The 24,027-nt window shown below is 37.2% G+C and overlaps 1 protein-coding gene across 2 annotated transcripts in view; it reads right to left on the bottom strand.

The window, feature by feature from the left end:
• The window catches only part of LOC115627258 (acetylcholine receptor subunit alpha-like), a 96,397-nt gene that overhangs the window by 35,008 nt on the left and 37,362 nt on the right, over positions 1-24,027 (bottom strand). For both annotated transcript variants that reach the window (XM_030522885.1, XM_030522886.1), the window contains exons 2-3: positions 7,802-8,096; positions 5,763-5,943 (exon numbers count right to left, since the gene is read on the bottom strand). In XM_030522885.1, coding sequence (XP_030378745.1) covers positions 5,763-5,943; positions 7,802-8,096 — 476 coding nt within the window. The remainder of the gene's footprint in view (positions 1-5,762; positions 5,944-7,801; positions 8,097-24,027) is intronic.

Here is a 24,027-nt window from a genome sequence, read left to right as displayed (position 1 = left end):
AAACTAGAAAAAGCGTGAAATTTGAAAAGTGACGTTAATTCGATTTGTGCGGCTCTGGCCGTGGGCTGGGGCGGGGGCGGTGGCCAAGGGGCGTGTTGGCATTTGCCAGGCTACGGAAGTCAAGTGTGAAAATTGCGTCTATGTCCTTGGCCTTACACACACACATAAAACACACGCGCGTGCGTGCGTCGTTGTGACATAAAATTAGGAAATTAACTAAAGACGCTTTCAACATGAACGGGCAACAACAATAATAATAATCAGGCAGTCAGTGAACGACAACAGCATGTGAACACATTGGAGAGAGAGAGAGAGAGAGAGCGAGTGAGAGGAGTGAAGGGAGTGGGGGGATGTGTGTGTGCACACCTGGCTGTGGAAACTGCTGGCAGTAAATGTGTAAGTGAAACTGTTGAGGCGGAAATTGTTATTTTAAGTGGTAGCGGAAATTTCACTATAAGGAAGTTACGATTTACTGAAATATTTCCGACAGCGTGTGAGTGAGCATTCCCAGGGACATGTGCCACACACACAACAACGATTTGGAGCAGCCAAACAGACAGTCACACATTTTAGAAGCCGGGCCGTGCTGGGCTTGGCTGGGCCCTACCAGTCAGCCATCCAGCCAGCCAGCATTTCAATTGAATGAACAACAAAAAAAATGTAAAAAAAAAATAACAATAAAGTACGAACAGTGCAGTCTCAGCTGTTCGCTTAGCATCCTACTTCCCTGTCCCCCTCCCCGCACCGCCCCGCCCCGCCCCTACATAGTAAAGTTTATAAATATTTTATGAAATGGCTGGCTTGTTGATATCGCTCGCTTATTGTGGTTGATTTATGCGCACCACAAAAGATGCCAAACAATGAGGCGTTGATAGGCAAACATAACAATTACAACAACAACTACTTGTACAATAAAAGCTGATGCTGAGCCTCAATGCCGCTGGCAGTGACGACAACTACAACAACAGCAACAACAACAACTACAACTTCAACAACAATGTAAGCAACGTGTGTCCTCGTCTGGCTGCTGTGCGTGTCAAATGTTGCAGCGCCTCACTTGTTAATATTAAATGAGCTTGGCTTTTTAGCAAATTAGTGCGGTGACAAAATGTGAGCGATGGCGGTCGCCCGATGTCGACAGAAACTAAATAGATATGTATACTCATCGTATGTTACATATGTATATTTGTGATTGTGTGCGTGCAGCAGTGAAGGCCAAAACTAGTGTGGCCGCAAGTAAGTTAATGAACATGTTGGGCCACATTGACAGTCAGACAGACAGACAGACAGACAGGGAGGGAGGCAGGCAACGGCAACACTCAGGCAGCAACTTAGACTAGTGATGTAAGAAAGGACATCGATATATTAGCCATCGATGATTTAATATTTTTTAAATTTTTTAACACAATTCATCGATGCTCTTTCTTCTGTACATTCTGTAGCCGAAGAGTGCGGAAATCAAGCTCAATCGCTAAAGCTTTTTTGTTTATAAGCATATCTTGAACAATAATATGAATATCATCTAGGTTAAGAATTAATGGTTAACCTTCTCCTTAATAAATAAAAATAAAATGAAAAAATATCATCTGAAGCTTTATCAACATTTGTAAACTATTTGATTTTAGTTAAATGACTGTAGCTTGCATTACAACGGTGTTGACACGACTTTAGTACTCTATTCGTTTTGAAGTTCGTTGTATATTCAGATTGATTGTATTGTTTCTTTTTATGGTTTTCTTTTTTCGTTTACATCGACTGCATTGTTTGTCGATGAAATAAATAAATAAATATTGTCAATGCATTACAACTTGCCCATTACTTCCGATAATAGTAGTTGACATTAAATAATGGAGACCCAGTACCCAGTATATGCTGACATTCTTGAAGAAGCTAACATTCGGTGGCTGGAAGTTTTCCAATTGAAAATCTGTTTCTTTGCTTTTTTCTATTTTCAATTTCTTAGTAGGTTTTGCAACCGATGTTTCCAACCGATTTCATATTTTGCTTTCCATCCATCCATCCCTAACCCAGACTCGATTTCAGGCAGACAGGTCGACCGACGACCATCGCCTTTTGCTTGGCGTTTGACAATTAGTTGTGTAGTGCTGTTGTGCTCCTCAGTTGTTCAGGCGACCATGAAAGTTAATAGCAAACTTTGCGCCTGTGGCGATGCCACAAAAAAGCACAGAGTCGGATATAGACCGGCCATGGAAGAGTTGGGAGCAGGGGGGAGAGGGCTGTAGGTAGGGAGCAAAGAATACAGAATAATACAATTTGAGCTTTGGCTTTAATTTGGAATGCATTTGCTAGAGAGCACAACTGAATGTAAATTTGCATATAAGTTTATCAACTTCTTCTGTGCGTGGGTGGGAGGGGGGGGGGGGTGGTGTGTTGGTGGTGGTGGAGGGGTTAATAAAAAGTTGAGCGCCTGAGCGTATGCAGCATAAATTTAATTTAACTTGAAAACAAATTTACTTGCCATATAATACACGCACACAAGCATACTACACAACTATATGAAGATATACATAAATACATAAATCAGACCATCGCAACATGCATACATACATACATAATAACGAGTATATAAGACAGAGTGCTTTTTATAGTCCAGTGGCGTCGTACAATAAAGATCAGTGTGACGAGCCGAATCGACATACCCAAGTCAGTCTATCCAAGCCATTTCCCTGGATTGCACTACTATGTACGGGTATATTATAGTGGCTGCAATAGAAAGCCTCCAGTTTGTCCAAACAATTAATTGTTGAAGAAAATATCGAAAAGAAATCATATAAACAACACTGCCAATTTTCATGGATCGAACTATTTGATTTTGCAACATTATTTGTATACCCAAAATTTTTTGTTTTGTTTTTTCTTTTTAAAATTTGTTAATTAATAATGTTGTTTCGTTAATTTCACTTAATATTGTTGAAACCTTTGTATTTTTTTCATTTCGTAAATATTTGATGGTGCTGGAATTGTTACACTCAAAATAATTGTTTACTGAATAGAATAAAATAGTTGGTATTGCGTTCTTTGGGCCCTGTGCCGACACATAGGAAAACTACTTTCTGCCTTAATTGAAAAATTGAATCCACAGAGCAGCTCCTTTCTAAGATGCGAATTTGTGAAGGCCAATTCTTGTGTACTTGTATAAATAAACCAAACCCAGTCCGTATCCTATTCTTATCCTACATTAATATTTTTCTGTGAAATAATTTTGGTAATAAAGTGTTACGCCTTTATTATCAGCTATCATACATAATTTAGAAAGAAAAGAATCATCATCATGCATTAAAGAGTTACTTGAAACCAAACATCAAACTGTAGCGTAAAAGGCACCCTGTACATTTTTATACATTACACTATATATATATATATATATATATATATATATATATATATATATATATATATATATATATATATTATATATATATATATATATCTATCTATCTCTATATATATATATCATATATATATATATATATATATATATATCTATATATATATATATATATGTTTTATATACTATTTAGTACCGTATAGGAAGTAATTCATAAAATTGAGTTTCATGCGAGTGCCAGATTCGAAGCTGGAAAAAAAGTTTACTGCACTGACTTTTTCCCTTTCATATGAGTACGAGTATATCTATCTGTTTCTCGAGTTTCAATTCAAATACATCTGCAGACATAAGTCAATTAGTTTCTGCAAGTCATTCGTACATGAAGAGCTCAATTCGAATACGATACTAATGTTCAAGTATTACGTATACGCATTGTGGTACAATCAGCACATGTTTGTGTAACTTATATTCTTATTTTAGTGCACGGATTTTTGTGCAATGTTTTGGCAGAAATGAATGAGCATTTAAAGGGCCATTTCGCAAAAGTTTATTGACTTGTTTGCTGTTTACATACTATTCGTATATATGTACATACATATATACATATTTTTCCATTTGCGTCAATAGCCAGCAGACTATGCCTCGCCATTTAGAAAGCAATTGTGGCAAGAAATAATATTTACGGTTGTAAAGAAGCATACATTTTTGTATTAAAGTATTGGACAGCATTGGGAAGTAGAACCACAATCACTAGAATCATGTGGACCGAGCAGGACGAAAGGATGAGATATTTTCATGGGCACAGCCCACAATGGAGTGGGCTGAAGAATTAATCGCTTCAGTAGTTAGTTGGCGGTGCTTTCAATCAATGGACTGCAGCATACAACATACATAATACATGGAGTCAACCAGAGAGGATTGTAGCCAAAGAAATGCGCAAGAAAATCAGGTCCGTGATACTCCTTTCTTCGGGATTTAAAATTGGATTGTCGTCAATAAAACGGCAGAAGAAATCTTTAGTTTAAATAGTTGCTTTGCAACAGGTTAATTGATTGGAACTATACTTGATTAAGGTCGAAGAAAATAGTGGAAAGTAAGTCGTAAATAGGAAATGGAATACAAACTGCGAAAACTTACAATTTAATAAAGAGATGGGTCTTTAAAAGATGATGCTGCTTTAGGGTGCAAATGCTTTACCAGAAAAAGATGACGAATTTAATTGTTCATTTTTTTTTCAATAAAACTATATAGTATTATTGTAAGAACAACATCCACGTTTTTGCTTGTCAGATTTATGTTCACATTTCATTTGTCCAAACGGCGTCTAAAGTTAGGTATGGGAAACGCCCTCATTTGGGCGCCGTAATGCAACCAACGTGCATTTAGCTCGCTGATCCTTGAAATGCATTTGCAGGCGATGGCGCAGCAAGATGAGCGGGGGGTGGGAAAGAGGGGGAAGGGGGAAGGGGGAGGGGGAGAGGTGCGAATTGCAAGTCATTGGCTAACTCATTTGCCTGAAATTGCTGGGTAACGATGCTGGAGAACTAATGCCAGATAATGCCACTTCATTAGCTGGCAAGTCGGTGTTGTGGAACGGCACAAAGCAGGATTGAAGGATTGCAGGAGTGGAGGATTGCAGAATTGGAGCATTGCCGAAGGCTGTCGATGGCGATGCTTTGTTGCATGCTTTTGTGTTGTCATTTAGCATCTGCCATTTGCCATCTGCCATCTGCCATCTGCTATTTGCTATTTGCCATTGCACATTTCATGTTGCCACTGCCACAAAGTTATCTTTTGTGCGAGCAGGGGCAGGTGTGGGCGACTGGAGACTTCCTTGGCTACCAGGTGTGAAGCCTAACGTATTTGTCAACCGTAGTCCATTTGGGTGGCTGGTCTTATTGCTGTGTGCCGACATTTGGGCCATGCGATGTTTGCTGCCAAACCGCCAGAGACATTTTTATGAACTCCCTTCATTGTGTGTATGTGTGTGTGTGTATTTATGTATATATGTATTCCTGTGGAAAAGTGTGTGGACCGCACGTGTGGGCCTAAGCGCCCAGCGGCGGGTTACAGAAGACACCAGAAGACGTATGACGGCCGTAAAATGAGAGAAATTATATGCGAGGGCGACGAATTATGAGCGAATTCCGTTTTATGGCCACTAACATAAAAGAGGACTCTGTACGGCGTACGGCGTATGGCGTAGGTCGTAAGACAGCTCCGAAATGCGCAATTTGTTAATGTGGAAATAAGTCGCTTCTTCTAGCACCGAACCAACTTATTGACATAGGTTTATGGTTCTGTGGCATTAGATGGGAGTAGTTCAGGCGTTAGATGTGAGTGGGGGGTTGCGGGTTGGGGGGGGTGAAGGGAATGTACATAATTGTGTTCTAGAGCCCATTCATTCACTTACCTGAAAACCATCGTAGGTCCAGCTGCCGAACTTCATCACGCAGGTTTGCTCATCAAATGGAAAATATTCAACATCAATTTCACAGGAGCTCTTATAAATGGCCGGTGGTCTCCATTCGACGCGCCCCGTATAGTTCAAAGTGGCTTTGGTGGCCAGAGTCACCTCAAAGTTTCCATCGGCACTACATAAAAAAAAATATGAAAGGAAACATTTTTTTATGACAATTTCTAATGTTTATATCCTTTTTTCAGAGTTTTGTATTGCCAACAAATTGGTGAATTGGTGTTAACCATAAAAACCGTAGAAACTGTAGGCAATAAAATCGATATGCATATAAACAAGTTTTTAAATATTGTTTTCATTTACTCACAAAGTTGTTCTTCAAAGAGCATCAAAATGAAAAACCATGTTCTTTATTTCGGCTCTACAAACTATTGAAATAAAATAACAAAACCAAAAAATAACGTTTCCTGATGAAACGGCATTAAGCGAATCTAATATTCATGTGATTTAGTTGATTAACTTTAAACCAGCTTGACGTGCCTTCCTGCACATTTTTAGAGTTGCAATCGAAATAAAAGTGTCTGCTTTTTTACAGAACCTTGTCTGTGGAACTTCACAACAGACAGTTTACAATATTGTTAACATAACACACTAAGAATAAATTTAAAATGTAACATACTAATTTATTATACAGGGTATTAAATGTGATTTAATTTATAATTTTGTTTGTTGCCACTCCTAAGGCATTTAAGCGACATGAAAACCAGCCAAGGGCAAAACCCTCAAGCGAAATGTGAAATAAATCGGAATATTTTGCGTGCTTCCTTGAAGCGTTTTTATAGAATTGTGTTAACAATTCAAATGGCAAACACTTTTGTTTGTTTTTTTTTTATATTTGATGCGTTTCGGATTAATTTAACGCTTTTTCGGTTCCCACATTTGCTTAATTGAATTGAAAATTTGTCAAATTAGGCGAATAATAAGTACCTTGAAATTAAATAGCAACACAAAAAATTGGCCTACTCTTAGAGGTTAAGACTTTTTTTAAGTGCCTGTCTCTTAAGTCCTCTGCAATCGTTCTTTTCCCTACAACAGCTTTTAAATTTCAACAAAACCAATCATTCCTATGGCAGCTATATCGCATAATTTATCGATTTAACGCGAAATCTTTAAATTATGGTGAGGAACTATACAGAGCTTCTTAAAATCAGTTTTCGGTACGATATAGAAATAAACAGAAAGGGGTTAAGTACTAAGACTGATTTCGAAATTGTTGTAATGACTGATATATTACATTGTGTACCGATGTTGATACAACATTATAGTATCATTGGGTATTAATTCAAGCTTATAAATATCGAGCATTAGTTTAGATATGTATATTTAAAAACAAAAAGTTATCATGATTTGTTACCCCTTCGAATACAGGGTATACACATTTTGGGCATGATCCATAATTATTTAGACAGACTAGAGGGAGGGAGCTAATCGATTGTAGGGCTGTGTATGTATTATATATCTCATTAATTAAGTTTTGCTTTATAGGGGTTGTTTGACAACATTTCGAAATCGCTGTTGTTTTTGAGAAAGAAAGACATTCTAATTGCCATTGCTTGGTAATTATTAATGAGCATATAATTAGAGTTATAATTTTAAAGCTGAGGAACCGCTTTTTTTTACAAATATAACTTCGCAAATAAGATAAATCAAATGCTTAGTTTCCAATATCAAGAAAATGTAACATCATTTAAAAGCGTTACAAATATTTCGACTTTCCATTTTCTTTCCACTATATATCACAGATCCTAGGTAATTATGAAAGTGTCATTAAAAAGAGGCATTTTCGAGCTACCAAATTTTAAATATGAAATATTTAAGGTTATGGTCTGGCAGGCAAATAGTTTGCACACAAACTTTGTAGAGTTTTGAGTTCATTTATTATGTTACTTCTATTTAAAACACGTTCTTGAACGAGTTGGTGTGCAAATTATTTGCCTGTCTGACCGCAGATTAAGCTATCTAGTATATCCACTTACTTGTTGTAGAGTACAATGTCCGGCCGCCAAATGTGATCGGATGGCACATGCAACATCTCAACGCCGCCATATTCTTTGGGCTCCCATTTGAGCTTGTAGTCGTACCATGATTGTTCCACCCATAGATTTGTGGTCATTATTTGATTCTTCAGATTGACATCAATCAGTTGCGAGAGCTTGAGCTTGATCCGCACCGTGAGCGCATCGGTGACATTGACGACGGGTCTCACCAGTTTGTTGTAATTGCTCAAAAGATCGTCGTACAGACGTTTGGCATCCGGATTCGCTGTGCTGCCTAAAGCAGAAGAAGATACAGATATAGAGAGTGGATTGTGGGGATTAGTGTCTCATGTAATATAGCTGCCATAATTGTTAGTCAAGCGCATACTATTCGGCGAACGCACGTTTTATCTTTCGCCGCACAACGCTGCGTATGCACAACGACAATTAATGTGCGACATTAAATTAATGATATGCCGATAAAATGTACAATATGCTTGACCGCCTAATCTATGCTGTCGCAGCCTGAACGTATGTATGTGCCACCATGTGCCCACCCACTGCTTACACTCAGGAAAACCAGATGTCTGTCATGAATATGTTTTCTCAAAGTTATTGGCTATATTTAAATCTTAAACAAATAAATATTGTAGAAATTCATGAACTATTTTAGCTGGAAATTTCTGATATCAATATGCAATTCACACTATTCAAATGTGAACAAAATGTCTATATATTTATAAATCAACCTCCAACCACCAAATATTGAATAAAGAAAACAAAGCGCCGGCGATAACAGTGCCATTAACAGATATTGTGTATATATATCCGTATCAACAATTGTAGAATTGCAGAATACCCTCAGATTTCGGTTAGTGTAATATCACAAATTTGATCGTAATCTCATTAAGAGCGAATACAATGAGCTTATTGTTTAAAACGAGCTCACTCCAGTAGCTTAAGATTACGGTTTAATTTGGTGTTAGATGCTAATGCAACCCTCAAAATCAAGTCAATTTTTTTGTTCTCCAGAGACTTCTAAGCTGGCTGACCCAATCGGAAATGAATGTTTGGCTTTGGAAAATTTAACCTCCAACTGGGGTGAAATTGTGCACAATATTTGGAAAATTTCAATTAAAGTACACAATTGAGGAGATACTATGAAGGCTTAGATGACTTAACCTGAACAGCGTAAAATAAGAAGCGATCCTTACAGCCCATAGCGATTACTAGTCAAAACTTTGAAGTTGAATAATATTATTAGAATAGAATAAGCAGTATTTTTGCATTAATTGAATATTATTGATGGAATAGCATGAATATGAGACTTTCGAAATCTATACATATGTCTTGTATTCTCTATAAAGATTGTGTAACCTTTGCGCCTTTTCTCTCAGTGCACTTCTCACTTCCTTGCGCTGACCAATTTGCTCGACGCTGCTAATTAGCTTGGCTGTTGGCTTTTCGTTTGTCCCAATGCGCACATACTAGCATGAACAAACACATATAGAAGCGTATATATATATACATATATACATGTGCGTGCCTATAACATGCATAGCATATACTACGAATGGGTGGTTGTGTGTGTGTGTGTGTGGTAAATCTTTTAATTGATTTATTTTGTCTCCAGTCAACATTGTGTTCTGCTCATTGCCATTTCTGGTGTTATTGTCTATGTCTAATGCCCTCCCCCACCCCACTCCCTCACTAGAGTCGCTGTTTAACTATTTTAATGCGCTTTGGCTGCTACAAGCAGTTTTATTGTGCTGTCATCCCCGTCCCCGTCCCCGTCCCATCCATCCTGCCTCGTCCTGCGTCCTGTCGTTCACGTAATAATGATAAGCTGATTAGAGCGCGCGCTTAATGGCATTGGCAACATTTTACAGCAGTACTGAGCCCAGCTCTCGGCACTCTCACCCAGCTCTTGGGCAATGCCAATCAATTGCTTGGCATGGCAGCCAAGCCGCCGGAGCTTTGGATTGAGCTTTGCATGCGGCCCACGATGAAGGGAACGATGCGTCGAGATGGTAGCGGCAAGGAAGCAAGGTAGTTAGGAAGGAAGGATGGCGATGATGATGGCAGGCAGCCAGCCAGTAGCCAGCCTGGAAGGCACATTCAATATTGCTCACAATATCGCTGCTGCCGCTTCGTTGCGTCCTTTTGTCCTTTTGTCCTTGTTGCTGTTGTTATTCTTGTTGTTCTTGCTGTTGTTGTTGTAGCTGTTGCTACTGGCATTGCCATTGATGGCGCATTAACTCATTTCCTGCATCATTAACAGCTCTGCAATTTTCGCACATTTACAGCAGGTGGTCGTCCCTCTGCTCATTGCGGCCACGGAGCGGCAAAAATGATTGCAAGGAGTGAGGGGGCGAGGGGAGTGGGGGTTAGGTGGTACGAAAAACGTGGAACTGTTCAGTCAAAGGCGACTTTTAAAGTCAACTGCGACAACAACGTGTCTTTAGCCGTTGTAAGTAGAGTTTTGTTTCCCTCATGGTAGTAGTATGAAAGGAGCGTTCGATTGATGGTTGCATGTCAACACTCTAGTATTTGAGTGCAGCCCCCTCACCCGCCCGCTAGCTTCAAGGACCCCACAAGGACTATACAAAAACACTATAGAAAGTCAACTCGTGTTAAGTAGAGAATTAATTAAATCAGTACAAATCGCGGAAAAACGTGACTTACTCGTGAATGAGTGGTGTGAAGGAAACATTGAAACATTCGAGTCAAGGCTATCGGTTTAACAAACGAATTCCTTTGATGTGAAGTAATGGTAAATAATTAATTAAACAAATGCATATGTTAGTCAATCGATGTCATTGAATTAAATGTGTTAAGAGATTGTTGTGTGTATTTTATCCGTTTTGCATTGAAGGAATAATATTAAATAGATGCTGTAATTTAAGAAACTTATAAAAACTGCCAGAAAGTATTTGATGCATAGAAAATAAATGTAACGGAAAATGTATTAACAAAAGATAAAGCATGAGACTTTCATTAAGCCCGTCGGATTTTTTAAAAGCTGCCTAAGAATTCCTCATATGTTTTTTGTACAACATTTTTGGATTATTTTTTTCCTGTATTACTAAAGACACCAACATTGTAAAAAATTCTACCCAAAAGTGGGTAACATTTCAGTTCATAAGGATTTTTAAAATTTTGTTTGACTCTATTAGAAGGAGACCCACAATGCATTATAAAAAAATGCAATCCAAAAGTGGGTGAAATTTTAGTTTATAAGGATTTTTAAAATTTTGTTTCACTCAATCAGAAGGAGACATAAAATGCAGACACCACAAGTGATTAATACTTCAATTTATACGGAATTTAAAATGTTGTTTGACTATATTGGAAGGATACAGAAAAATGGCCGAAAACTCAGTTTATATGAAAATCGTTAACAATAAAATATCTTCTCATGTCTAACATATCCACCAAAATATTTAAAATGCAATCCAGTTCTATTGCTTTTTTGCTCAGAGCAGTTTTTCCCCAACACTTGATGTTAATTGTCTCTCCAACGTTCCGAGCGTTGTATTTAATTGAACGCATCGTTTGCATGCTGAACATAATCTGAAAACGTTGTTAAGTCTTCTGTTGTAGCTTTGATTCAGAGAAAAAATTACCACTGGTTGCGAGTACGAGTATCTGATAAAGCCTACACTAACTAAGTATTTATGTTGCTGGCCATTTCTCATTCGGCTATCACACGTGCTGATCTCTCTTAATTGTCACTTTACAGTTGTGCCCATCTATCTCAGAAAACTGTTGAGCGGGCATCAAGATCGGCGTTAATGTTGTATATGGGGGAGGGAGTATCCGCTTAAAGGAATGAAACAACAAGAGTTTAAGTAGCATCCATGAGAGAGACACGTTGTCCTTTGGCTACTTCTCTGGCGTTAACTCGCTCCACCCACCATCCACCGCCCAGCACCTCCCCCACATCACTTAATGCACGTGTGTGGTTGTTGTTGTTGTTGTGGTAACGAGGGCGACTGCGATGAAGGCGGCTGGAAGCGTACGCGTGGGAAACGTTAAGTTAAACGGACCTTTGCGTCGTTGCGGCCGCTTTTGTTGCCGCCGACGTGCCAGGCATATGTTTTATATGAGCCCAACTAAACAAATGTGTCGCACACCTTCCCCTGCACAGGTGTGTGTGTGTGTGTGTGCCTGTGTGTGTGTGAGTTTCGTTAATCGACTACATTCGCCACAACCGTAAACACGCACACTAACACACACACACACACACACACACACACACACACACACATGTGGCTTGACAATCGCATTAAGGTTACCAAAAGCACATTTTATGATTGCTTTGCGTGCGTTTTTGTTTCTTTTTTCTCACTTGCTTCTCTTCACACTCTACACTGCGGGCATTTTAATTTGCGGATTATATTTGTAGCGCCCACGTGATATTGCGATTATAAAGACATACTATATACTACTATACTATATATTTTTAAATAATTTTTAATAACATTTTTGAACTAAAGTATGCTCTCTTTTTAGTATTATAGTATATTTTCAGGGAATATTTGCGAAAACCCATTATATTTCAATTATTTCGTTATTATGTTTTCAATGTTATAATACATATATTTTTTTGAAATATTTGCTTAAGGAAGCGCCATACATTAAAGCTTTCTTTTGTCATTTTTGCGTTTAAAGTAAACAAATATAAAGAGGACTTTTTAAAAAGAACTTTGAAACTGCGTTAGTTAGGTACATACTTGTATTGTCTCGACATCCCGTCAAAATTAAATGATATTTGATTAGATAGCAGTCGACCTACCGCACGCATTCTATATTAAGTTTGGTTTTAAACTCTGTACAACTTTTTCCGAAGCATTTCAGTTTCAGAATCCTGCTTACTTTTTGTTATTCCTTTCAAAAATACACTTAAACGGGAAATTGATTTAAAAGTTTGTTTTTTCGCATTTGCAATCAAAAAATGTTCCGGAAAGTTTTTGTTTTATTATTTTATATATACATATATTAAGTTTTATAATTTATTTAAATGCAATTATTTGCGCTTCCTTATCAGTTTTTGTTGTTGTTATTATTCGCTTACGTAAGCGCTGTAAATTGCCTAGAGTTTGTAATCTCTTAAAATATTCTCTCTATTTGCAATATAAATTTCCAATTTAATTAAATGAAGCTTATTTTGGTTTTGAAAAGACTCCTTGAAGATTTTTGGTGAGGGTAGAAATTATTCGTCCAGGGGGGGTTGAATTTTGCGCCTTGTGGCCGTTGCCAGCAAAATGTGTTTATTGTAACGGTAAATGCCCGCACACATGTATGAAATATTGTATAAATGCACACACACACACATGTGCATGTGTGTATGTATAAATAAAAACATAAGTATATGCGCATGTTAATGTTTTTAGTCTGTTTGTCTGTTTATGAACACGTTTCGCATTTCGTTGCGTCCAGCATTCCAGTGTTGAAGCCAAATGAATCAAATCAACGGTAAATGTATGAAGCTGTAGTTGTTGCTGTTGCGGTTGGGAGTGTTAAATGATAAAGCGGCAAACGCCGGCCTAGCCTGGCAATTAAATTTCCATTTGTGCGATACTCGAATTGCAGCAAACTAAATGCAAAAGGCAATGCGCCAGGGGGCGGGGAGGGGTGGGGTGAGGGGTAGGTGGTGTGGAACAGGAGCTGTTGATGATGGTGATGAAGTGGAGGATGGTGTTGGTGTTGGTGTTGATGGTGGGGGGCAGTGGAACAGTGGGGCAGTGGTTTGCGGGTCATGGAAGGGAAAACTCGCTCTAATTAGGATTTCTCGCACTCTTTGGCACTGTTCACTGTTGCCCTGTTTTGTTCACTTTGGCTCTGCGATGCGGTTGGCTCAGCTTACCTAAATGCAATTTCGATGTATGTGCGGGCACACACACACACACACACTCACACACACACACACGCACAAATACACACACCCATGGAATGACAGGAAACATGGACATGGCACATGCGAGTGTGCGGAGGTCAACTTATAAAACAGAAATACTCGTACAGTGAAATCAGTTTATTTAGAACTCAAATACGAATACACAATTGCGTTAGTGATGTACTCGTATGACATCGAAGCTGCGATTTTTCATACAAATTTGCAAGCTTTATTAAATTGGTTCTTAAGGATGAAGTTATACTTGTATATTACAAAAAATAGAAGAAACAGTTTATTTGCACCTCATTTGATTACCCTTTTCACATTTCAATCAAAGATGCTTAAGTGTGATGGAACCTTAATCTGGCCCCCAACAAGAAGCATAGCTAAAGAGTTCAACTAATTGTTTGATGAACTAAGCCAACAAATCATTTGTAGATTGAGTTATAAATTATAAAATTCATAAATTTACTATTGAGATGTAAATTGAAACTTACTTTACTTACTTACTTATAGCGGTTTAGCAGTTGTTTAAGATTTACGTTTATAACTCTTGATTTTTATGAAAAATCCAAATGACCGATGTTTGGAGTGTCACAAAAATAAAACGATTTGCATCGAAATATCAAAGAGAAAAAAACTAGCTGAAAACAAATAACGGCAATTAATGTTGAAAGTTTTCTAAACTTCTTTATTTAGTTAGAAAATCCATCTAACTGCAGTTTAACTTTTTTGTGAATTTGTCGGCATTGTCCTGACTTTTCTTTCTCCTCTGCCACGATTAGATATACTTGTATGGTTGTGTGTTAAATAAACTGTACATACTTAAAATAATTGTGTAATTTGGAAAACATTTTTCGAACCCTGAAGGGTCCTTCAACATTATTTCTAAAACAAACAATATGGTTGACTATGCCACTTTTAATTCACTTTAGCTGCTTCATCGAAGCATGATTATGAAGGAATTTAATGTAAATCGACCTTGAGAGCTTACGTCGCTATAAAATTTTTTGAAGAATGGTCAAAAAGAGACTGTAGTTTGCCAATATTTCAGGCAAACTATGCATATTTTATTTACCTATAAATTATTTTCATATTCTAGTTTAAAAATAAAACCAATATCTTAAATGAAACTTCCTCCATCGTCGCATAAAACAACGTTTGACAATTTAATATCAAACTTAATTTGTAATAAGAAATTAATAATAAGAAAGGAATAAAAGAAATATATAAGGATTTGTGAAAATATATTGGGTTTCTACACATAAATATTTGTGAATTTGCTGCCCAACTAATAGCTTACAGTGCAAGATATAGCATCTGCTTAGAGGTATAAATTATTGTAGGTTTATGTTACTTGTACATTTAGAGTTTTATTTTTATTATTATTTTATTTAGTTTGTAATTTTCCATTTCCAACAAGTAATTTGTCGCGTTTCTCAAAATAGCTAATCAACCGCAGATTGCTCCTCATCGTTGTTGGCAAATCTTTTACCACCGAAACATCTTTAAAAAAGAAATACTCCAGAGGTGTTAAATCTGGCGAGCAGGTTTTGTGAAGACGCAATTCGAGCTTCAACTCATTGATTGATTGTCTTGATAAAACAACACTATCTTTTTTCCCCAAATACGTGAGAACGGCACGCATCTTGCACACAACTTTGTCATTTCCAAAATTTTCGAGGTACAGCACTTTCCGGACCCAATTTTTTACTGTTGTAAACGAAGGAGCAGGCTTCCACCGAATAGAATCTAGCTTAGCTTTGATATGGGTTGGACTAAGATCCTTTTAATGAGAGTATTGTTTCATATGACGATGAATACTCACCGATCACTAATGAATAAATATTAAACGCAGAGTCTTCAAACCTTACAATCAAACGTCTATCTACATCTACCATAATTTCTTTCTTCAGACAATTCAATTCGATTGCAAATATCGATACGACATGTCGGGTTCTTTTCGAATAAAGCCACTTATCGGTCATTCAATATTAAATATTAAACGCAGAGTCTTCAAACTTTACAATCAAACGTCTATCTACATCTACCATAATTTCTTTCTTCAGACAATTCAATTCGATTGCAAATATCGATACGACATGTCGGGTTCTTTTCGAATAAAGCCATTTATCGGTCATTCAAGGTCAAGGAATATTATGTGCAAAAATAGCTCTCTGTTTTCGTAATTTTATAATTGTGGTGCATTTGTAAAGCACTCTTCCATCCACCTCACTTGTAGTTCCATTATTACATAACTATAAGCGACTAAATAATTCTTTACAGAATAATTATATGTCTGCTTTAAAGTCAACAAATATGTCTGTTTTGTTCATCTAACAATACAATAAAAAGTGGGCAACTAATTGTACAAAGCTAAAGAAAGACGAGATCATAACTTAATTGGATGAAGCGCGTTGCAGGATAAGGGGAGTAAGCCAAGCTATCATAAATCGGCATCGCATTACCGTTGCAAACTAATTATGACGTTGCCAGGCAATTAATAAGCGGACCATGAGCTGCTGCTGGGAAATAAAGGCGAAACTAGTGCGGACTGTCACTTGAAAGCGTGTGCAGTAAATAATAATGCACGACAGTGGACTAAGTTATGTGGAAATATCTGGCTTCATTACGACTGCTGCAACGGCACAAAGATGTACCGGAAACTGGTAAGAAGAATTCGAGGGCGAAGAAGAATTGATGGCCACCATAAATATTGAAGAGATGTATCACCTAGATTCCCCAGCAAAATCATGGCGGCCGAATGAAATGAGCATACAAGTATAAAGAACTGCTGGATAATGGAGTTAAGGCATTGTCTGAGAAATGTTCTGGTCATCATTCGACATTAGAACAAGATAATACAAAGGAGTTTTTCCATTCAAATAATAAACCTTTTATAAGGTCTTTCTTAAGAACAACACAATTAGTAATTTATTTTTGTTTATTTCTGACAAAGAACTGTCAATTTGAAAACATGTTTTAAACACCTTTACTGCAGTGGTCCAACCGTAATACCATAGGCGATCTTTGGCGGATACTCTGCTCAAATATATTCAAAGCCGTATGACAATATAAAGCAGCTCAAAAATGTCATTTAAGATTGTTTTTATTCGCAAAGCAGCACAATGGAAACAGCATACCACATTAAAAGTGTTTGTAATTTTGGTGTTTCCAAACGTTTTATAAACTTTTAATTTTTAAACATGTTCTGCTTTTGTATCCTAATTTTTCTGTTTTCCACATGCAATTATTTGCTATGGAGTTTCGTAAAACAGATGCATTTTAAATATACGCTTTCAGTGAACTGCAGTGTCCAGTGGAGAGATTTCACTGTAATTACTTGTTGTTAGCACACACACATACACTCACACGAACACACACACACACATCAGCGTTTTATAAATCAGTGACTTTGATTAGTTGACTCTTGGCAATGGGCTTGAGTGCGCGAAGCGAGTGCGCCCGCGCTTGCACATTAATTAATACACATTACGTATACGCAGCGTGCGCCACATTGCTTTTAATTATATGTAGCAGTGAGTGAGGATGTGGGCTATTGGGGCAGCTATCCATTCAGACAGCCAGGCAACCAGGCAGCCAGGCAGCCAGAGTGGCTGGCAGCTGCACTTGGCCTCGTGCGTTGGTTGCGTTCATGCATTGTGGACAATAAAATAAGAATAAAAAAAATAAAATTTTGTCGGTGCATTCATTGCCTCAGCCGTGTTTTTTTTTTTTTTTTGCCTTTTTGCCTTTTGTTGCGCACCAACGCCGCGAGACAAATGCGAAGTGCGTCCGAAAGTGAAATGCATAAAAAAATAGGTACACAAAAAATGGGAAAACAACAACAACAACTACAGGAGTGGCGGTGGCAAAAGGAAATACACACAAGAGTGTGCTAAGCCAAGGTGAGTTCACAGTGCGAACAAAAGGCCAAGCCAACTGAACGCTTAACTCGGCTACCAACTCGACGTCAGTTAAGCGTTGCATACTTTGCGGCGTTGCACAGCTGTGGCAACATTTTTGCTGGCTTTTTGAGCGAGCGCCGCCGGCGCTCCACCGCTGCCCCATTGTTGACCTTTTTGGTTAGTTTAAAGCGGCCGCTGCATAATTGCAGGCGCGCCTGCACTTCATTTTCTTTCTCATTTTCATTCTCATTCTCATTTTCATTTTCGTGTTCGTTTTCATCGCAAATTTATGCGCAAGCAAATGAAGTAAATGCAAATGATTTTGCACGTTCTCGAAATCATAATCGCGCCCGCCAACATCGTCCTTATCAGAACTCTTATGATGATGGCCATGAAGCAGCAACAACAGCAGCAAAAGCGGCAGAGTTGCTGCAATTGGCACGCCTTTGGCATTTATGTAGTTGCCCATTTATCCATTTGCAAGGCCAGCATGCAAATGAGAATTGATTTCCAGTAGGCAACCAGGCAAGCACTTAGGCCAGAGTGGCCTGCGAATTTTGTTTGAGCTTCGTGTGCCCTCGAACCGTTCCTTAGCTTGCTGCTAATGATATTGGTTAATAGTGCTTTCGTACAAGGTTGGCCCCTTATTTGGAACTAGTTCGAGTGGGTGGAGCTTTAAATTGTACATATGTACATATTTCCGCTTCGATTTCAATTTATTTCCGATTTCGTAGCTTGTTTTAATAAATAAGCTCTGTTGTTCTTTCACTTTTATTTTATTAAATGTTTAACTTGTTCGATCGCTTTGTTCTTTATATTTAAATAGTTTTGGTGTCTTTTTTCCCTTCCTAATTCGTTTATCAAAAGTTAGTTTAAAAAGAATAGTAGGATATAGGAATGGGAAAAGTATTAAAATTGCAATCATTTGTAGATAGCGAATCAAGTGAAGTGAAATCATGTTAGTGTTATAATTATTGTTGATTCAAGCCGTTTGTTAAAGCTTTTCAATAGTATACAGAATAATATACTATGGTATATTAGATTGATAAAAAAATAATCGCTTACTTGAAAATTAATTAGACTAGACATTTAACACACAAGTTTTAAATTATTAATTCCTTTCGAAATGTGATAGAAACTTTCTTTGTTGGACACTTCAATATTGTCATAAACAAATATTGTTGCTAACCATATTATAACGATTGAATGATAGTTCGAACATAATATGCAATTCCCTCATATATATTTAGAGGCGTGTTTATTTGTGACTGACTTGATGAATGATAGATCAGCGCATATAAATAGAAGAAGGTGCTTGCAGGCAGCAATAAACAGCAGTTGAGAGGTATGCAAAGAATCAGAAATTAAAGAGATTGTTTGTTGGACGGGGGAATACTTATATATTTCTAACAAATGCTCCGCTTTTTATAGATAGTTGCAATATTAAATCAGATTGCATCGAGTGTGTTGTTTATTCTTAATATTGATCCTCAATCGAACAGCTGAAAAGTTCGCATTTCTTTAAGCGACGCTATGCCATTTGTGCTAGATTTAAGGTATTTAAGCTTAAATGCTTAAAAGTTTGCTAGAAGATTGTCGCGATGTGGCTATAAATATACATATATATGGTCGAGTAGGTAGCCAGTGGCCATCATAACTTTGTCATTTTGAACAAATTTTGAACAAATTTTGAACACAATTCCGATAGTTCTTTTGTCAAAGGAATTTCGACATGCTCGAGTGAGTTGCGTTCGAATTTTTATTTTTATTTTTTTTGTTTGTTCGTGAGATGTTGCGTGTGTTGCACATCCGGTTGCCTGTCTGTCTGTCTGTCTGTGTGTGTGTGCGTTTGTGTGCAGGTGTATTGGTGGCTGTTTACTCAACTGCAATGTCATGCAATTTTTGTGTAAACAACGCCATAAATTCAATAAGAACAATAACGGCAGCCCAAGGCGGGCAGGCAGCTCAGGAGCAACTCACAGACAAGGCCAAGCCGCATCCTTTCGCTTTCTTTTTTTTTTTTCGTTTTGTTTTCTTTGCTGCTCTTTTGGCGCCTTCTGCTTGTTGTTGTTGTTGTTGTTGCTGTTGCTGTTGTTGCTCCAATGCATGTTTACCAGTTGTAAGTTGTGTGGAGCATGTTTACAAGCGTCAGTAGCAGCAGTACAGTGCAACAACGAGAGAACCGGTGCGAAAAAAATTGCAAACAAATGCCACAGACGCGACTGTGGCGACGACTACAACTACGACGATGACGATGAGAGTGGCAAAAAGTTCAGGTACCACACTTTAAACTGCCGCATTGTCAAGTTGTCGAGCTGTCCGGTTGTCGAGTTGCCCGAGCGCCGATTGAACGGCATTGAAAAACAAACGTAACGCGGCACAGTGCGCCCGGTCTATCGCAAAAGTGCATGCAAACCAAAAGTTAAGGTGTAGATATAATGTGTATATAAGAATATCTTAAGCCAGAACTCAGGAATGTGAGAGTGCCTTTTCAGGCAATGCTGGAAACTATCCAAAAACGGGTATATTCATAATAATAATTATTTTCTGTATTTGTAGTCTCTATTTGTTATTCATTGGAGGCGGCAATGGAGTATTATAGTAAATGTATACTAAAAAAAAAAATGATATAGTAAAAATGAATATTCTCATATTGAAGTCAAATCTTTATCATTAAAATGTGTCATTCTCAATTTAATTTTAATATGAGCCCACTTCAAATAACAAATAGTTAAACTTGTTATATTTCATAGTTAGTTTATATATTTTTCCTAACTTGAATTTGAAGTTTTTTGTAGTTGATTTAAAAATACTAGAAATATATTACATTTTGATATTTTTAATAGTTAATTCAAATATTTTCAAATCTAAAATGTGACATTCATTGGCTAGAATTCCTAGTTGGTTTTACGTCCTTGACATATACACGTATGGTCGTTAAGAATGCGGGAAGTAAGTGCATTCAATCAGATGTTCTTTACTTTTAATATTAGTATTGATCTAAGCTTTTAAAAGCGGAAAATGTCACTATTTATAATAACTAAAAATATTTCTAAATTACTTGCTACTAAAAATGTGCTATAAAATAAATAAATATATATAATATTCATATAGAAAACAATCATTATTAAAAACTATTTATATATTTATATTTTATAAGTAAAAACAAATAGTTTTTAGCGGTAATGAAACCCACGTTCTCGTAACCACTGTGATTTAATATCGTAGCACATTAAATTTAATATTTTAAAATTAAACTCGAAATTAAAATGTGCACACTTTACACTTACCTACTAAAATACACTGTGGTAAAAAGTCGATGATAAAAATATAAAAAAAAACGTGAAAAAATTTATATTTACGTGTGTTTTTTTATGTTAGTATTCATTTCTAAATAGCTGGAATTAGTTCCGCTGTCGAGAGTTGTGTTTTATTGAAACAAAAAACAGTAATTTTCCTTCGAAAGCACTGTGCAATCGGTGCCCCTTAGGGTATGCAACGTTTTTTGGTGTAACTTTTTAAACGCTTCAAAATTTACAAACAATTATTTGCAGTGGCTGTGGCAGTGGCAATGGGAAAGAGGCTGAAGAGCTAGAGAAGTGGAGAGCAAAGTGGTCAGTCAAAAGTGTTGGAGGCAGTTAACAGCAAATCCCAGCAGCGTGCAACGAAACGTATAAATAATAAAGAATATGTAGCCGACAAGAATGCCACGCCACGCCACGCCACACCACACCACGTTACGCCACCATGCAAGTGGCCAAGTGGCCAGAAGCATTGTGTGGGCTGAAAGGATGGATGATGGAGAATGGAGCATGAAGGATGTGTGGGAACGAGGGGACAAGCCTAACAAAACGAATCGCATTTTTGTGAACTGTGTTAACTGAATTCTGCAGTCAGAATTTGTAGTGTTACTCTTGTTGTTGTTGTTGTTTTGCTGCCGTTCTCATGCGTTTGGAATGCGTGCGCGTTGGGGTGCGACGATGCAATGCACCGTACTGGACCTCATTGGCATTGCCTCGGGCAAGGTGCAACTGTGCTGGTGACTGCGACTGCGGTGTATAGCCATTTGGCAGGTCAGTGTCAATATTGGCGCATTGCAAAATACAAGCAAACCCAAACATGGCCATAAACAAAAGCAAACACTTTGCGGACACAGAAATATACAAAAGTATACATACGTAAGCGGCATAAACAAAACAAAATGCAGAAACGTGCCAAAAACGAACAGCTACTATGCGGGTTTCACTTGATTTTCACGCCATTAGCAATAATGTTCGTGTAAACGAATTTAGATTGTTTCAACAAATTGTTAAATTTTTCTACATAATTTAATGGCAGGCCATTCGCATTCACAGGACGATTTAATTTTGGAGAAAAAAAAAATTAGGTGTTTAATGTTTTGGGCATCTTGGTTTAATAGCTTCTGGGAATATTAGAAGTAAGAGGGTGCGGTAAATGAACTTATTTGTGAGCCCACGTATGGCAGACATATGAATGTTCTCGCGATATAAACCATTCAAAAAATATACGTATGATTTCGATGCAGATCAGATTGAGATCAGATTTTTCTTCTAAAAACTTTAAGGCGAACCATGCAGAGGAAGATTGCAATTTATTGCTACAGCATGAGTGTTGAAATGGAACTGCTCAGATCTCGGCTTTAGTTCATTGGACAGAAACCTAGTTGTGGAGTGTAGTCCACAGATCTGGACTTTAATTTGTGAGAAAAAACGTAGTTAGGTAGGGAGCTAGTCGGGGAGGGGAGACAGTTTACAAATACCAATTGAAAGTAGACCCAAAATTACACACTATCTATACATTTATTATAATAAAATTACTACCAACACATATAATTGCATGGCGTGGTTTCCCATCATTTGTAAAAAATAATGGCAAAACATATACAATTACAGGCATTTAAATCACAGCAATACAAACGCAACTTTAACAAAATCTGCTTCCTATAATTAGTAGTCACAAAAAAATACTATTAACGTTTTTTTTTTTTCTATTAAAATGACATCCGAGATTTGCGATTTTTTGAAAATATTTATTTGCTATTAATTAATGATTAGTCTACATTGTGTTTGTGACTGTGAAATAAATAACCGTAATGGGATATTTTTTCGCATTTCGTGGCAACATTAGTGGAAGTGCCTATTTAATTATGTTGACTATTTGTAAATCGACGAACGTTGCTTTTTATGTGGCAAGTAAACTGATTTAATGGTGAATAATAAATTCTAAACTAGTGCTGGCAAAGGCGTATGCCTGGCATAGTTAGTGGACCAATGAGTCGGCCATCACGTCGGCAATTATCAATTCGAATATTCCGTTTGAAATTCATATTATTATCAGATTTTAAATAAACCTTATTTAGTTAATTCAAATCTGGAATACATAACTTTTATAAATTTTCGCATTTCAGAAATGAGCTTACGTATCTAATGCATGTGCACATACAAAACGAATTCTAATAGTTCGAAAAATATTTAAAAAAAAGTGGCTTTTGTTCAGCTAGACTTTAAATTATAAACGCCTTTACAAAGGCCAAATAAACACTAGTCGTATTTAATTTTCTCTTCCTCATTTCAATTTCTGAGAACTCGATGCTCTACAATTGCTCTGAGAATGTTCGCAGTGGTAGAAAAACCGCAGCTGAACATTTCCATAAATGCTAAGGTGGTTAGGCTGCTATGTTCAGCCTATGGCATATTTATATACGAGATCCTTCTTTATTTACATTTTAAAGTCATTAAGCCTCAGAGTAGGTAGCAGACTCTCTTTATGACCCGGAACATATTGAAACGGTTGGGGATTGGGGACTCACGTGATTTTCTAAGGGCTATCTCTGTTTCAGCTAGCAGCAGCAATTTGTGAGAGGAAGACTACAGAGCTGGAATGTTGATTTTCCATTATTATTTAATATAATGTCACAGCTATTTCTGAAACTAGCCAACTCGTTTTATTTAGTAATGAAATGGGGTAATGGAAAAAATTGGAATGGTTTAAGTGAAGAACCCGATTCAGTTTTTTTAAAAAAGCTTAATAAACAAATTTTAACAAGCCATTATACGGGACATTATATATCTGCTATTCTCAAAAACAAAACTTCACTTTCCACTTACTATTTGGGTTTTAAAGCTATGCACATGTGTGGCAACATATTGAAGCTCTGCTGTCAAGTGGACAACGAGTTGGATTTAGTCAGAAAACAGGCACAATGTCGCTACAAAACCACCTTTCACACATTTCCCCAACATTGATGTACCCTTTCTTTGCTTTGCTTTGCTTTGCTTTCGTTTCGTTTCTTTCTTTTTTTATGTTGCTTTTTGGTGGACTGTTTTATGGGCACAGGTCATAAAAAGAGCGTGCGACGCAGAAAAAATATGAATATTTTTGCTGCTCTTGAATGAATC

This window comes from Scaptodrosophila lebanonensis, unplaced genomic scaffold, assembly GCF_003285725.1.
Source record: "Scaptodrosophila lebanonensis strain 11010-0011.00,11010-0021.00 unplaced genomic scaffold, SlebRS2 tig00000092-arrow-pilon, whole genome shotgun sequence".
NCBI classification, from domain to species: Eukaryota; Metazoa; Arthropoda; class Insecta; order Diptera; family Drosophilidae; genus Scaptodrosophila; species Scaptodrosophila lebanonensis.
This window is presented reverse-complemented; position numbering and strand designations above follow the sequence as displayed.